General features: G+C 34.6%; 1 protein-coding gene across 1 annotated transcript in view; it reads left to right on the top strand.

Moving 5' to 3' along the window:
- Positions 1-15,422, top strand: part of CCDC178 (coiled-coil domain containing 178) — a 477,354-nt gene that overhangs the window by 136,876 nt on the left and 325,056 nt on the right. The window contains exon 11 of the mRNA XM_017507137.2: positions 2,282-2,435. Within this exon, the coding sequence (XP_017362626.1) occupies positions 2,282-2,435 (154 nt within the window). The remainder of the gene's footprint in view (positions 1-2,281; positions 2,436-15,422) is intronic.

The raw sequence follows: 15,422 nt of genomic DNA, 5'->3' as shown, positions 1-15,422 counted from the left end.
TCATACCATGTCTGGTCAAGTATTTTGCCATTTTCCCATTGTAATGTTTGTTTTCTTATAGTTGTGTGTAGAAAATTCTTTAATTTTGAAAATACAAGGTTTTTAATCAGATATGTAATATGCAAATATATTCTATGTTTTAGTAAAATCTTGTCTTTTTGTCTTTGAGGGTGTTTTATAATGCAGAAGTTCTTAATTTTTCTAAAATTCTATGTATCACTTTTTTTCTTTTATTCATCATGTGCTTGGTGTCATACACAAAAAATCTTTCCCTAATCCTATCACGACAAATATTTTTGCTAAAAATATTATAGGGTTACAATTTATATTTAGTTATATAAACCATTTTTAGTTACATTGTGTGTAAAATGTGAGATTTAGCTTGAGCTTCACTTTTTTGCCTATGAATATGTAATTGTTTCATCACCATATGTTACATTGCTTTCATAAAATTGATTTTGTAACTTTGTCAAAAATCAGTTTGACATTTTTGTGTAGCTCTATTCTGGGTCCTCTATGACCATTCTATTGATCTGTTTATCTATCCCTCTGCCAAAATCACACTTTCTTGATTGCAGAGTTTGCATAGTAATTTTTAACAAAAGGTAGAGCGATTCTTCCCATTTTATTCTAAATTTATTCTGATTTATCTAATGTAACAATGATAAAATTTATATTAGCAGTAGACACAAGCATAGTATAAACTCCTTCTCTGGAAAATTCTCAAAAGGCTGAGGAATTAGTGGCATCAACTTCATCAAGAAATGGTAATAAATGAACCACTAAAATAATAACTCCCAAATTGCATGACAGTGGGCAATTCTCTGCCACTCAGGCAAAAGTCTATAGTGTATTCTCTGAACTAAAGGCAAAGGAAGCTTAACCAAACTTATACATTTTGAATGCTGAGTCTACCTAACTCTTATTGCCTAACTGCCTTCTAGGATTCTGCCAGGTAATCCTATACTCTGCAGACATGGAAGTGTAAAGAATCTTGTTTTTGCCTATTTATTTGTTCTTTTAATTTTCATTTCTATAGTGAGATTGTAGATTTCAGTTTCATTTGACTATACTGCTGGAATCAGGGTTGGTGCATAAGAATCGGGACCAATTTATTAAGCACAGCATATATTTATTGGTGATTGGCACTCATGTTCTCGTGAATTTCCTGTTCATATTCTTTGCACTTTTGTCTATTGAATAATTTTTCTATTACATGTTGACTTATATGAGTTTCTTACATGGAAATCTCTTATGTGGGTTTCAAATAATTCTCCTAGTCTACTATTTTGTTTAAGGTGTCTTTAAAAAGTTCCAATTATCTGTATTATTTGCTGATGTTTTATGAAAATGGTAATTTTATCATTTTCTCACTGTGATTTTTTGCTACATTAAACAACCATAACCGTATGTAAAGATAATTTTATATTTGGAATATGATTTCTATCTACTAGATTAGATAAGGGACTGTGGAGGGTCATATAGGAACTAATAACTCCTTATTACTGCTTTTTAAAAAGCCCCATGTTTTCCTAAGCTACAATTTCCTTTATCTCTAAGGCTGTGAAAGCTATAACTGCTTGGTCTTTTCACTTCTGCCTCCTTTTCTCTTCTTTTTTCATTTTTTTCTTTTTTACCTTTCCATTCCTGTATTACCTAACTTCTGAATTAAAAGTACTTAAATATCTTACCTGTAATCAAATTCAAAGACAGTTTATTTGAAAGCACTTATAATCGATTTTTCTCTCAATTATGTTTTCCCTTGGAAACAGTACTATTGATGACTTTTTTTCCTACTATTTACTTTATATCTAAGGAGTAGTTTTTTAGGAATTGTCAAGTTACTTTGGGATGGATTTCCATTTATTCATACTGTTAAGTCAAAGCTAATTTAAGTATAATTTATTTACTTATTTATTTAATTTTTTTGAGACAGGGTCTCACTCTGTCACCCAGGCTGGAGTACAGTGGATCCATCACAGTTCACTACAGCCTCAACCTCCTGGACTCAATGAATCCTCCCACCTAAGGCTCCTGAGTAGATGGGACTACAGGCATGTGCCACCATGGCCTGTTAATTTTTTATTTTTGAAAAGACTTTGTCTCTCCATGTTGCCCAGGCTGGTCTTGAACTCCTGGACTCAAGCAATCTGCCACCTTGGCCTCCCAAAATGCTGGGATTGAAGGCATGAACCACCAAGCCTGGCCTAAGTATAATTTAAAATATAATTTTTCTTTTAATGTAATTAAAATAAACTGTGTTGTTTTTTTTCCCCCCTAGGAGAGAGATAGATCGACTTAATGAACTATTTGGTCATTACTCTTCATCAGTGATAAGTGTTAATATTGATGTTGAGAAGAAGGAAGAGGAAGTGACTGAAGTAATAAGGGAAACAAAGTCATCAACAAATGAATTAAATTCTCTATCAAAAAAGGTGAGTTTTTTATATTTAAAAATAAATACTGATTTTAGTTTTGAGTTATAAATAATAAAGCTTTCTCATTGTCGATAATTAAATAGCAATTGGCCAATTTTCTCTATTTAGCCAATTTGCCTATATTAGTTTTCTATTGCTGCCTAACAAATTACCACAAATTTAACAGCTTGAGAGAGCACCCATTTATTATCTCAACCTTTCCCTAAGTCAGAAATCTGGGCACAGCATGGCTCATGTGGCTACTCTGTCCCAGGTCTGGCAAGACTAAAATCAGGGTGTTAATAGCCTGGCAGTTCTGTCTGGAGAGGCCATTATAACACTGTTTTTAGGCTTCTTCAGTTTTTGTTTTAATTTACCCATAATAATTGTACATTTTTATAGGGGGTCTAATATGATATTTTGATACCTGTATACAATGTGTAATGATCAAATTAGGGTAACATTCAGCATTTCTTTGTGTTGGTAACCTTCAAAGGCTTCCTCTTTAGAGGGTTTTGAAAATCCTCGTTGAAAATATAGAATGAATTTTTGTTAACTGTAGTCACTCTGCAGTGCTAAAGAACACTAAAACTTACTTCCCTTAGTAAGCTGTAATTTTTTATCTCCTATCCAAGGTCTCTCTCTGTCCCCAACCCTTACCCTTTCTAGTCTCTAGTTATCACTACTCTACTGTCTGCTTCTGTGAGAGCAACCTGTTTAGCTTCCATTTATGAATGAGAACATATGGTATTCATCTTTGTGCTAGGCTTATTTCACTTGATGTAATACCATCCTGTTTCCTCCATGTTGCTGCAAATAACAGGAATTCATTCCTTTTTATTGCTGAATAGTATTCCATCAAGTTTCACATTTTCTTATCTACTCATCCATTGATGGATACAGGTTGATTTCATATCTTAGGTTTTGTGAATAGCACTGCAATAAATATGAAGGTACAGGTATCTTTTTGAAATACTGATTCCTTTTCCTTTGGATATATAATCAGCAGTGGGATTGTTGGATCATATGTAATTCTTTTTTTAGTGTTTTTTTTTTTTGAGGAATCTCCATAATGCTGTGATTTCCACTCCATAGTGTCTGTATTCATTTATAGTCCCACCAACAGTGTTTAAGAGTTCCTTTCTCTGCCTCTTCAACAGCATTTATTATTTTTTGTCATTTTGATAGTACCCATTCTAACTGAGGTGTTCAGTTTTGATATGATTTAATTCTTATGATTTGAGAACTGAAGCCTTTGTTTCCTTGGCACCTGTCAGCCTGAGATCATACTCAGTTGTTAGAGGCTGCCTGCATTCCCTAGCTGTTGGTTCCCTTCATCTCTGAAATCAGCAGTATGCTCCTGCTTGGAAATACCTGACCTTTCATTATAACTCATCCTTCCTGTAGACGAAGCTTTCTTTTTCTGCCATATCTCATTCACTGTTGTAAAAGAAAATAGATAAAATAAATAATAGTATAATAAAAGGAAATAATATATGAATTTTATGCCAATTTGCATTCCTACCTAAAGACATTATTCTCTATTATAAGACTTTTAAAATTGTATCTCATTATGGTTTGTTATTAGTTATTAATGAAACTGAGCACATTTTAATGACTTTTGGGGGGTGACTTGTATTTCCTTTTCTGTGAAAACCTGTTCATGATGTTCCTCCTATATAGTGTCATCTCACTGATGGATGCTAAATATTTTCTGGTTACAAATGTTAAAAATTTATCCAATCTTTTTTCCTTTCTTTATGGTAACTTCTGATGAAGAGACATTTCAGTTTAATGTAGTATGAGATATAAATACATTCCTTTGTGCTTTTTCCTTTTCTGAGCTTGATTAATAAATTTTCTCACCCCTGAGATTATATAAATATTTTCTAATATTTCATTCTCAATGTTTCAGAATTCTGCTTTTCATATTTATGTGATAGTTTTAGATGAAACTATATTTAGAATGTTCAAAATGGAGGGTTATTTTTCTCATTCTGCCTTCTCTTTACAAATTTGGAAGGAAAAAGCTATTTCTATAATTTTTAGAATGCATATTTCACTTGCCAGATGTAATGCATAATTAATATGAAATTAATGTATGGGCATAATGTGAAGTGAGGTTCCAGTTGCATTTTTTTATGGTATAGAAAACAAATTATTACAATAATTCACTGATGGACTTTCATTATATATTTATAATTAATGCTGTCTCTGTCACGTACTAGGTCTCTATGTTGGTGCATCTTTTTCCATTCACTTTTTGCTTTGATCTATTTGACTATCATCATCCGAATGCTCCACTTCTGCATCATTAAAATTCCATAATGGGGCCGGGCACGGTGGCTCACGCCTGTAATCCCAGCATTTTGGGAGGCCGAGGCGGGTGGATCACGAGGTCAAGAGATTGAGACCATCCTGGTCAACATGGTGAAACCCCGTCTCTACTAAAAATACAAAAAATTAGCTGGGCATGGTGGCGCGTGCCTGTAATCCCAGCTACTCAGGAGGCTGAGGCAGGAGAATTGCCTGAACCCAGGAGGCGGAGGTTGCGGTGAGCCGAGATTGCGCCATTGCACTCCAGCCTGGGTAAGAAGAGCGAAACTCCGACTCAAAAAAAATAAATAAATAAAAAATAAATAAATAAATAAATGAATGAAATTCCATAATGGGTGTTAATTATCTGTGATGATGAATCCTCTGATCTTATATTTCCTTATGAGTTCTAGGCTTTTCTTGACTCTTGCCCTTCCATATGGGTTTCAGGATTATCTGGTTAATTTCCTTAAAAATTTTTGTTGTAATTTTGGTCAAAACTATATCCACTCATGGATTAATTGAGGAAGAAATCAAATCTTTATGATAGGGATTTCTAAACATACTCATGATCTATCTCTGTTTGAGTAGTTTTGCCAAATTGAACCTTAATCAATGTTCTTGGAACTTTCCAAAAGGCAAGCTGTGTCTTTGCAAAACCAGACAGTGATGAGACAATTAACCCTTCCATCTTCATCTAATATTAAAGTTATTTTAAAAAATTGATTGATAATGTGATCCTGATAGGTTTATAAAATTAGTCTCTATGGTAGGAATAGTTTAAAATGTATTAAGTTTTAATTGATGTTCTAATATATGGGAAATTTGCATAAATATTTCATTTGACAAAAATGTTTCCTCTGATTTGGGGAATCAAATTCTAAGTAGATTGATTTAGCCATCTGTGCTAATCATGTTATTTAAATCTTTTATATTTCTTATTTATTTTCTGACTCATGTATCAATTGCTGGAAGGGATAATTTAAATATCTCAGGAACATAGATTACTTTTTTCATTTTTCCTAATTTTTGCTTTATGAAGCCATATTTTTAGATGAAACTCAGTTTAGAATGATTAATGTTGAGCTTCCTTATTATGCTTTTATTTGCAAGGTTTGAAGTTATGAATTATTAATAAAGTGTGGAATGCATATTTCACCTGACAGATGTTAAGTATAATCAATATCTTTAACTTCTCCCTGAGCAGTTTAGGGATTTTGTGATCTTCTCCTGGCATATATTCAATCTTCCATCATTTTATGCATATCTTATTTACTAATTTCCTTATTAAGACAATTTATTATTCATTTACACAATAAATGTTTATTTATATTTATTCCCAGGTTAATATTTTGGACGCAACTTTATCTGCTCATTAGACTTTCCTAATTGACATTGCTTTTATCTTTTCTTAAAAAAGTTTCATTGTTGTTGTTGTTTTTATTATTTCTCGAGATGGTAGTCTCACACTGTCACCAGGGATAGAATGCAGTGGCGTGATCTTGGCTCACAGCAACCTCTGCATCCCAGGTTCAAGTGATTCTCCTGCCTCAGCCTCCCCAGTAGCTGGGAATACAGTTTGTGCCACCACACCAGCTAATTTTTGTATTTTTTACTAGAGATCGAGTTTCACCATGTTGTCAAGGCTGGTCTCAAACTCCTGACCTCAGGTGATCCACCCACCTGGCCTTCCAAAGTGATGTGATTACATGGATGAGCCACCCCTCCCAGACATTGTTTTTTAATTATTATTAAACTCTACCTTCTGCAAACTGCCTCAATAAGATTCAGGATTTGAGAGTCTCAAAATTTTTTTTAATTTTTATTTTCATTTTTAAATGTCTTAATTTTGTTCTCGTTCATGCAGTTTAGAGAAAATTAAGTTAAATTCATAAGAGAATGACTTACATGGCTGCATAGGCAAGAGAGAAGAATCCAGAAATAGACAAGGCTGAAAACACTAAATAAAAACAAAAACAAATAAAATTTTCAGGGACATGGATGAAGCTGGAAACCATCATTTTCAGCAAACTGACACAAGAACAGAAAATCAAACACCTCATGTTCTCACTCATAAGTGGGTGTTGAACAATGAGAACACATGGACACAGAGAGGGAAACATCATACACTGGGACCTGTTGAGGGGTGAGTGGCTAGGGGAGGGCTAGCAGGGGGTGGGGGGATTGGATAGGGATAGCATTAGGAGAAGTACCTAATGTAGATGACAGGGTGATGGATGCAGCAAACCACCATGGCACGTGTATACCTATGTAACAAACCTGCATGTTCTGCACATGTACCCTATAACTTAAAGTATAATAAATAGATGTTTTTAAAAACCAACTCACTAAACCAAAAACACTGGGCTCAAATGTAGAGGAAGAGGAAAGGGCGTCGATGGGTAGGAAGAACCTGATCTTAAATAGATGGTAGTACAAGTTTCTATACATTTGCCCTGTGTCTGTCTCCAGCCTCTTTCTTGTTCCCATTTCCCTCTGACTCTGTACTCTAACCACCTGAAACAACCTAAGGACAGCAGAGTGTGCCACATATTTTCATTCTTCTAGCTCTTTATAAATACTGTTCCCTCATAATATAATATCTGTTTGACTCTGTTCATTCTCTCAATCCTATCATTGTCTAGCTGAATTCTCTTGTTTTAAATCTCAATGTGGAAGGAAGTAAATCCTTGGGGAAACCATCTTTTAATATTGTTCCTTCTGCTTTGAACTCTAACTGCATCTGTGTTTACCCTTATGCTGGCACTTATAACACTCTATTGAAATTAATGGTTAATTGTCTACTTCTTAGACTGTAAGGTTTTTAAGGACAGGAGATGCATTGTGACTCTTGTTTTGTCCCTGTGTAATTTGTCCAATGCCTTTCCCATATTAGACAATAAATACTTGTTGAATAAGTGCGTGAATCAAGGAATAAGTAGAAGGAAGGAAAGGAAGGAAGGAAGGAAGAAAGGAATGAAGGAAGGAAGGAAGGAAGGAAGGAAGGAAGGAAGGAAAAGGGGAAGGGAGAGGGGAAGGGGAAGGAAGGGAAATGCAGGGAAAAATCCTACACCCTGTGAGCCTGTAAAGAGCCTGGTAATGTAGACTGTAGAGTGTAGCCATTCACATAATTTTCTATAATTTAAAAGAATGTCTGTAGCTTTCCCAGGGATTACTATAAGCACCCAGGAAGTATAGCATAGTCAATAAAAATTTTAAAAGTATTATATACTATTGACAAATAGTTACTACCTCAGTTTAATAATCATACTGAAATTTATCTATATCTATAAAATTATCACCATTAATAAAATTTTCAAAAAGGGAACATTAATTCAGTTAAACTATAATTAGCTTTTTATTTCTTTGATTATCTCTGAAATAAAGATGCCAGCCCTCCTCAATTTGATGTCATAACTAAATGTTATGTATTTATTGGTTTTTGAAACAGACTCTCCCTCTATGCCCATGCTGGAGTACAGTGGCACAATCTGGGCTCACTGCGATCTCTGCTGCCTGGGTTTAAGTGGTTCTCCCACCTCAGCCTCCTGAGAAGCTGGGATTATAGGTGTGTGCCACCACACCCGACTAATTTTTATATTTTTGGTAGAGACAGGGTTTCACCATGTTGTCCAGGCTGGTCTAGAACTCCTGACCTCAGATGATCCACCCACCTCAACCCCTCAAAGTGCTGGGATTACAGGTATGAGCTACCACTCCTGGCCATATAATGTTATTTTTAATGAGAAATTGGATATATATTTATAAGGTTAGTGATATTTTTTAATTATAGAAATTATTTGGAAACTACCATACATTCTAGAAGAGATGAGAAAATGATGAAATTTAGATATATTAATTTTTTCTGCATTTCGATCATTATAAAACCTTTAAGCTAGATTTTCAAGGAATGCATGTTAAGCACTCAATTAAATGCAATGATGTGCATTATTATTGCCTTGCATCATTTTTTGGTATGCAATTGAAACTTCCCAGTTCAAGAGAAAAATAAAAGATTTGTGCTGCCTAATTGCACATACAACTTAAAATGATTTTTACAAATATTTCAAGGCATTTTGTACTTTCAATTTAGAGTCTTTACCTTATTAACATACACTTTTCTCAAATTTGTGTTGTTGGATCTATGGAAACACATAGTTTCCTTTTCATTTCTAAAAATAATGGCTTTTGTAACCCAGAAAACATCTTGTAATTGGTTAAGTACATTAAAATAATGTTGAGATCAAATCCTTTTAAAATGTAAAAAAAAAAAAAAAACTTTCTATAAATCCCTTTCCCATGGTTACTTTATAGTCTAATCCCAAGGTTTAGAATTTTTTAAAAAGAAAACAATTTCATTATCTGCAACATTTAGTTTATTGTAATATAAAAAGGCATTTATATCTGATTTTATCAATTGATAATAAAAATGACTTTTAAAGAGTTAGAAATATTTCTGATTTTTATATTTTATTGACAACCACATAAGCACACAAAATTATTTTTTAGTAACTTAGTTTTTATATAAAGGTTGTATACAAGTGGATTCCTTCTGTATATTAGTTGGTATTTTTATAATTTTTGAATATTGTTTTTGTTCATAGAAAGCTAGTTTTCATTGCTAACTTATTGGCATGTATATTATACAGTATGGATCTAAACACCACAAAATACCCATTCGAATATGCCTTTTGATTTATACATTTGCCTCAAAAATTTTCAAATGGGGCAAATTCCTTCTCAAAAATAGATAAGAATAATTATTTCTAATACTAGCAATTTATCAAATAGAAAACCAGCCTAGAGAGGCTGAGTGATTTTCTCACAGACACAAAGCTATTAAGTGGCAAACTACAACCCAAATTTTTGGGCTGTGAAAACAGTAGTGTTTCATTATACAATATTTGTGTATGTGTTTTGTAGGTAAAATATGATAACGTTTAGAAAAATACATGTTGCTGATTTTTTAAATAGTAGGATTTTAGTACTTTTTATGTGTATATTTTGTGTGGCATATATATAAACTACTAAATGACATCTGTGAAATTGGCTTTTACTATCTTTTATTTGAAAGAAGTGCTTAATGTTATCTAAATGCTGATTTCAAATATATATTAGTGACCATGCTAAAGATTTTTAAAATATACCCTGATTATAAAAGCAGTTTATATAGGAATAGATGTTCATTTATAGAAAATGCTGAGAAGATGATTTTAGTTTCTCATTTGACCTATTGAGATGATATTAATATTTAACCATTTTTAAATTCATTAGATGAACTCTGCTTGGTTATGGTTTATTGTTCTTTTAATTTACTGCTGAGTTTGATTTGCAAGGATTTTATTTAAGATTTTACATCCATATTCATAAGTGAGTCTGTATTCCGGTGTTCTTAATTTGTGCCATATTTGAGAGATGCTCTTATCAGGATTATGCCAGCTTTATAAAATGAATTTTGAAACTTTTCTTCCATTCTTGTTACCTAAAGAATTAATACGTATTTAAATAACTTTTTCATGAAAATTCGATAGAACACCTTGGTGATTTTTTTTCATTGTTTGAATTATTATTTTCTTTTTCATGGGCCACTGTTTTATTTAATAACATAATTGTGCTATCAGGCTATGTATTTCTTCCTGAGGTTAATGTTTAATTTTTTAATGGCCCAGGAAATAATCTAAATGGATAAGATTTTCAAATATATTACCATAGCATGACATAGAATGCTTGCTTACATTTTTGCTGTTATGTTACTTCTAATTGTATATGTATTTTCACTTTTTAAATTAGATTTAAACATTTTGAATAATTATATTTATTTAAAAAGATGATTATTGGATTGAATAATTTTGTAATTTTCCAACTTTTAATGTGTTAATATGTAGTTTTATTGGTACAATTTTTTTTTCTTTTTTCTTTAGTCTTATTCTTTTACTTTTTACTTTTCACTTCCCTGTTTTGCATGTTTAATGTTTATGTGTGTGTGTGTGTGTGTGTGTGTGTGTGTGTGTGTCATTCTTTTTCCAAGAGCTTCAGTACAGTTGCATTTCCTGATATTCTTTGTGGAAAACTCTTTGAAAGTCATTTCTGTATTCACTGTCTTCAGTTTCTCTCCTTACAATCTCATGTCAGATTATTCCAGTCAGGATCTCCCCCACAAACTGCTGCAATTACTATTAATGAATCCTGTTTTCTTCCATACAACCCTCAGAAAATCTGATGGGATTCATTATACAAACTATGATATAAAGTTATTTTAAGGCATATTTTGAAAGGCACAAATAATTAACGCTCCTTCCTCAAAGTTTAGGACATACTCAAGTGAATAAAAAAATATTGATCTATGATATCATCATCCAGATGTAGTCACTGTTAATTTTTTTTGTGTATAAATACACAGGCCTTATAACATATATAAATAATGATATTATCATACGCATGCAGTAATTGATGGCATGTTTCTTCTTTCATGACATAAAAACTGATTTCAGTATCATCTTATATGTTACAATGTAATTTTAAAGTCTTTAGAGTTTCTTTTTTTAACTTTTAAGTTCAGGGGTACATATGTAGGTTTGTTATATAGGTAACCTTGTGTCATGGGGGTTTGTTGTACAGGTTATTTTGTCACCCAGATATTAAATAACCCATTAGTTATTTTTCCTGATCCTCTTCCTCCTCGCACCCTCCACCCGAAGGCCCTAGTGTGTGTTCTTCTCCTTTACGTATCCATGTGTTCTCATCACTTAGCTCCCACTTATAAATGAGAACATGCAGCATTTGGTTTTCTGTTCCTGCATTAGTTTGCTAAGGTAATAGCCTCCAGCTTCCACCATGTCCCTGCAAAATACATAGTCTTTTTCTCTTTATGGCTACATAGTATTCCGTGGCATACATTTACCGTATTTTCTTTGTCAGGTTTCACACTGATGGGCATTTAGTATGATTCCATGTTTTTGCTTTTGTGAATAGTGCTGTTATGAACATATGCATGCATGTGTCTTTTAATAGAATGATTTATATTACTTTGGGTATACAACCAGTAATGGGATTGCCAGATTGAATTGTATTAGTGCCATTAGGTCTTTGTGAAATCAATACACTGTCCACAATGGCTGAACTAATTTACAATCCCACCAACAGTGTATAAGCATTCTTTTTTCTTCACAATCTCACCAGCATCTGTTATTTTGGGCTTTTTAGTAATCGCCATTCTGTCTGGTGTGAGATGGGATCTCATTGTGGTTTTGGTTTGCATTTTCCTAATGATCAGTGATATTGAGCTTTTTTTCACATGACCCTGGGCCACATGTAAGTCTTTTAAAAAGTGTCTGCTCATGTCCTATGCCCACTGTTTAATGGAGTTACTTGGTTTTCTGTTGTAAATTTGTTTAAGTTCCTTATAAATGCTAGATATTAGACCTTTGTTAGATGCATAGTTTGCAAAAATTTGCTCCCATTCTGTAGGTTGTCTATTTACTCTGTTGATACTTTCTTTTGCTCTGCAGAAGCTGTTTAGTTTAATTAGGTCCCATTTGTTAATTTTTGGTTTTATGGAGATTGCTTTTGGCATCATGGTCATGAAATCTTTGCCTGTGCCTGTGTCCTGAATGGTATTGCCTAGGTTGTCTTTCAGGGTTTTTATAGTTTGGGGTTTTACATTTGAGTCTCTAATCCATCTTGATTTAATTTTTGTATGTGGTATAAGGAAGGGGTCCAGTTTCAATCTTCTGCATATGGCTAGGCAGTTTTTTTTTCTATAGTAGCTATTTTGTCTGTCAGATCCTGAATAGTTTTATCATGATTTTTAGCGTCCTTGCATTGAGTTCCAGTGAACTTTCGTAGCTCAATAATCTTCACTCCTATGCATATTCTGAACTCTATTTCTGTTATTTCAACTATCTTAGCCCAGTTCCAATGCCTTGCTGGAAAGGTAATGTGGTATTTGGAGGAAAGAAGGCACTCTGGCTTTTTGGGTTTTCAGCATTCTTGTGAAGGTTCTGTCTCATCTTTGTGAGCGTATCTACCTTCAGTCTTTGAGGATGCTTACCTTCGGATGTTTTTATGATTTTTTCTTTTATCCTGTTGATGACCTTGGGGGTTTGACTGTGATATAAGGTGGATTCAGCTGACTGGCTTCATTTCTGGGAGATTTAAGGGGGCCAGTGCTCAGCTCCCAACTCCTAGACTAGGAGGACTTGTGTTGGGTCCTGACTTTGTTCTTGGCTTCTTGAGTTTTGGCCTGCACCGGGGAAGCCAAGATGCAGCAGCTGCAGCAGAGTGCTACTGGATGCAGGGGCGTCTCCCTCCCTGCCAGCTTTCACCACAGTGGCAGAGGCAATGCAATTGGTTGGGGAATAAGGGAAGGAGCCCCTGCTGAAACTCTGTTTATGGTTGCATTGGAGGAGGTGGTAGTTTATGGCCAGAGTGCTGGCCACAGCAGGGCAGGTCTGGGTGCCTTCTCTGTGTCCTGCAAGCAAAAGTGATCACTCAGGGTGTGGGAGGGTTCCCTGTTCTCTACACCATGTTAGCACAAGGGCAGGGCACTGGCCAGGGCAGGGCTTGTTGGCTCTGGGCCCTCTGAGACTCTCTGCAATTATGATCAGCAGAGCTGTCCATCAGCAGAGGTGTTGAGGATCCAGCTGCACTCCCAGCTGGCAGGGCAAGTAAAGCAAAACTCTCTTGTGCAGAATGTGCCAGGGTAGTGATGTGGTGAGTTGCTGTGAGCCAAGGGAAAGCTGAAGTATGGAGAGAGAGCCTGTGGACTGGTGTGTGGCCATAGGGGCCCTCTCACTGGAGCTCTCTACTTGTTAGATGTGTTTCACCCACACAGAAGCTATGCTGTGGGCCCCACCCGAGACTGCCCTAAAAGCAGGTACGGCCAGGCTGGGGTCCTGGGGAGAGGCCCGGAGACTAAGGAGTCCACAGGTCAGACCAGTCCCATCTGCTGTGCAGGACCAGCTTGCAAAGATCAGGTTTGACAGTTAACTTAGGGCTAAAGTCTTTCACAGGAGCAAGTTGAGCCTAGAGGTATGGCCATCTCTAGCTGTGCTCTATCCACTATAGATGCTCTCGCACCAAACCCTCTGGGCTCCACATCAGCTGGCTTGCTGCCCTTACCACTTCTTGAAGAGGCTCTCCTTGCCACCTCAAGTGTCCGTGGTGGTCGAGGGGGCTCTTTCTGTTGGAGTTTCAGAGGCCTATGCCAAGAGCAGGTTGCTCTTTGACAGTTCAACTTACCCATTTCTCGGGAGCTGTTGTGGTTCAAAAATGAGTCTTGGTATGCCGTAGCCGTTGCAGGGTTCCCAGCTTTCTCCGCCTTCAACCCAGCTTCTGTGTCCACTCTTGGTGCCTTCCCTCCGAAGATCTGTTAAAAGCACTGAGATAGTCCCTCCACAGAAGCTGTTCCACTTGTCTGCACCTAGTTGGTCATCTTGCACTCTCTTTCTTTAGAGCTTCTTAAACCCCTGTCACTGGACATTAGGTGTGTTTTAATTTTTAAGTATTATTAACAAAGCTGTAATAAATATCTCTAAAACTTTTAAATTGAACATAAGTACTCATTTTAAGCAAAATGGTATTGTGATAACAAATAATGAAAGTGGAATTATATTATACAGTAGTACCAAAAGCACAGGTAAAAATGATATACCTTAGCATTCTGCCAAAGCTTAAATAATTTGCCAGTATTTTCACATTTTCCAAAATCCTTACAATCTTAACTTTACCCTTTTTCAATTCACTTTTAAGAAGACATTTTTAGGAATTGAATTTTATATCATTAATTCTGTGGGGCTAGGGGACTTGTTGCATTGTCTGTTGCATCTTGTATGGCAACTGGTTCACGATTTTGTACAGTATTCACCCTTTAATTGTATAATTTAGATGTTGGTATTGGCATTGTCTCTTTGAATATAAAGTAATTTTTGAACATCACTTGAAATATAACCAAAACTACATAATAACTCTTGGTGAGTATATTGTTTAAATCTAGAGGTTTCTTTCCTGTAATATAATTTATGATTTAAATTATTTATTTCTTAAGATAAAAATTGCTTTATTGTGTCTTTAATAATTGTATTGTGAAAGAGGTAGATTTTGCAATTTTTATAATTGATTTGAATGAAAAGGAGAGCTAAGAAAACTTACTCTCATTGCAATAAATAGCACATTTAAAATCAACTATACTTTTATATATATTTGATGCCATATGATTAACTCTTAGATGAATCTATCCATTATAATTTCGTAAATATTACCTTTCCATATTGTCTAGAAGATTTCTTGTACTTCACAGTCTGCCTTTAGAGGTAATTTCTGTGTATTAAATATTGTCAATATTGGTTGCTGATAGTGATATTCTCTAAAGGATAAAATGCTAGAAAGTTGGTAAATTCATTCACTTTCTAGCTGTTGTGTTGGTTTCGTATATGATAGAATAAAGCCTATATTCTATATATAAATGTTAATTTTTTTGTGTGTGTTTAGGTATAATATAAAAACATTATTCAATCAATTTTAACTGAAGTTACTTCTAGAAGGGTGAATTTATAGGCTTCTTAAACAAGAGGGCATCAAGGAAATTTAAGGGTGTTACTGCTCAACCATTTCACTGTAGCCAAAAATAGAGAAGTGATTATCTTTTTAAAAAATGGTAGATTTGGCTTCTTTCTTATGAAGCAAATGTAT

The sequence above is a fragment of the Cebus imitator genome, unplaced genomic scaffold, assembly GCF_001604975.1.
Source record: "Cebus imitator isolate Cc_AM_T3 unplaced genomic scaffold, Cebus_imitator-1.0 Scaffold369, whole genome shotgun sequence".
Taxonomy (NCBI): Eukaryota; Metazoa; Chordata; class Mammalia; order Primates; family Cebidae; genus Cebus; species Cebus imitator.
The sequence above is the reverse complement of the archived record's forward strand: the minus strand, read 5'-3'. Positions and strand labels throughout refer to the sequence as shown.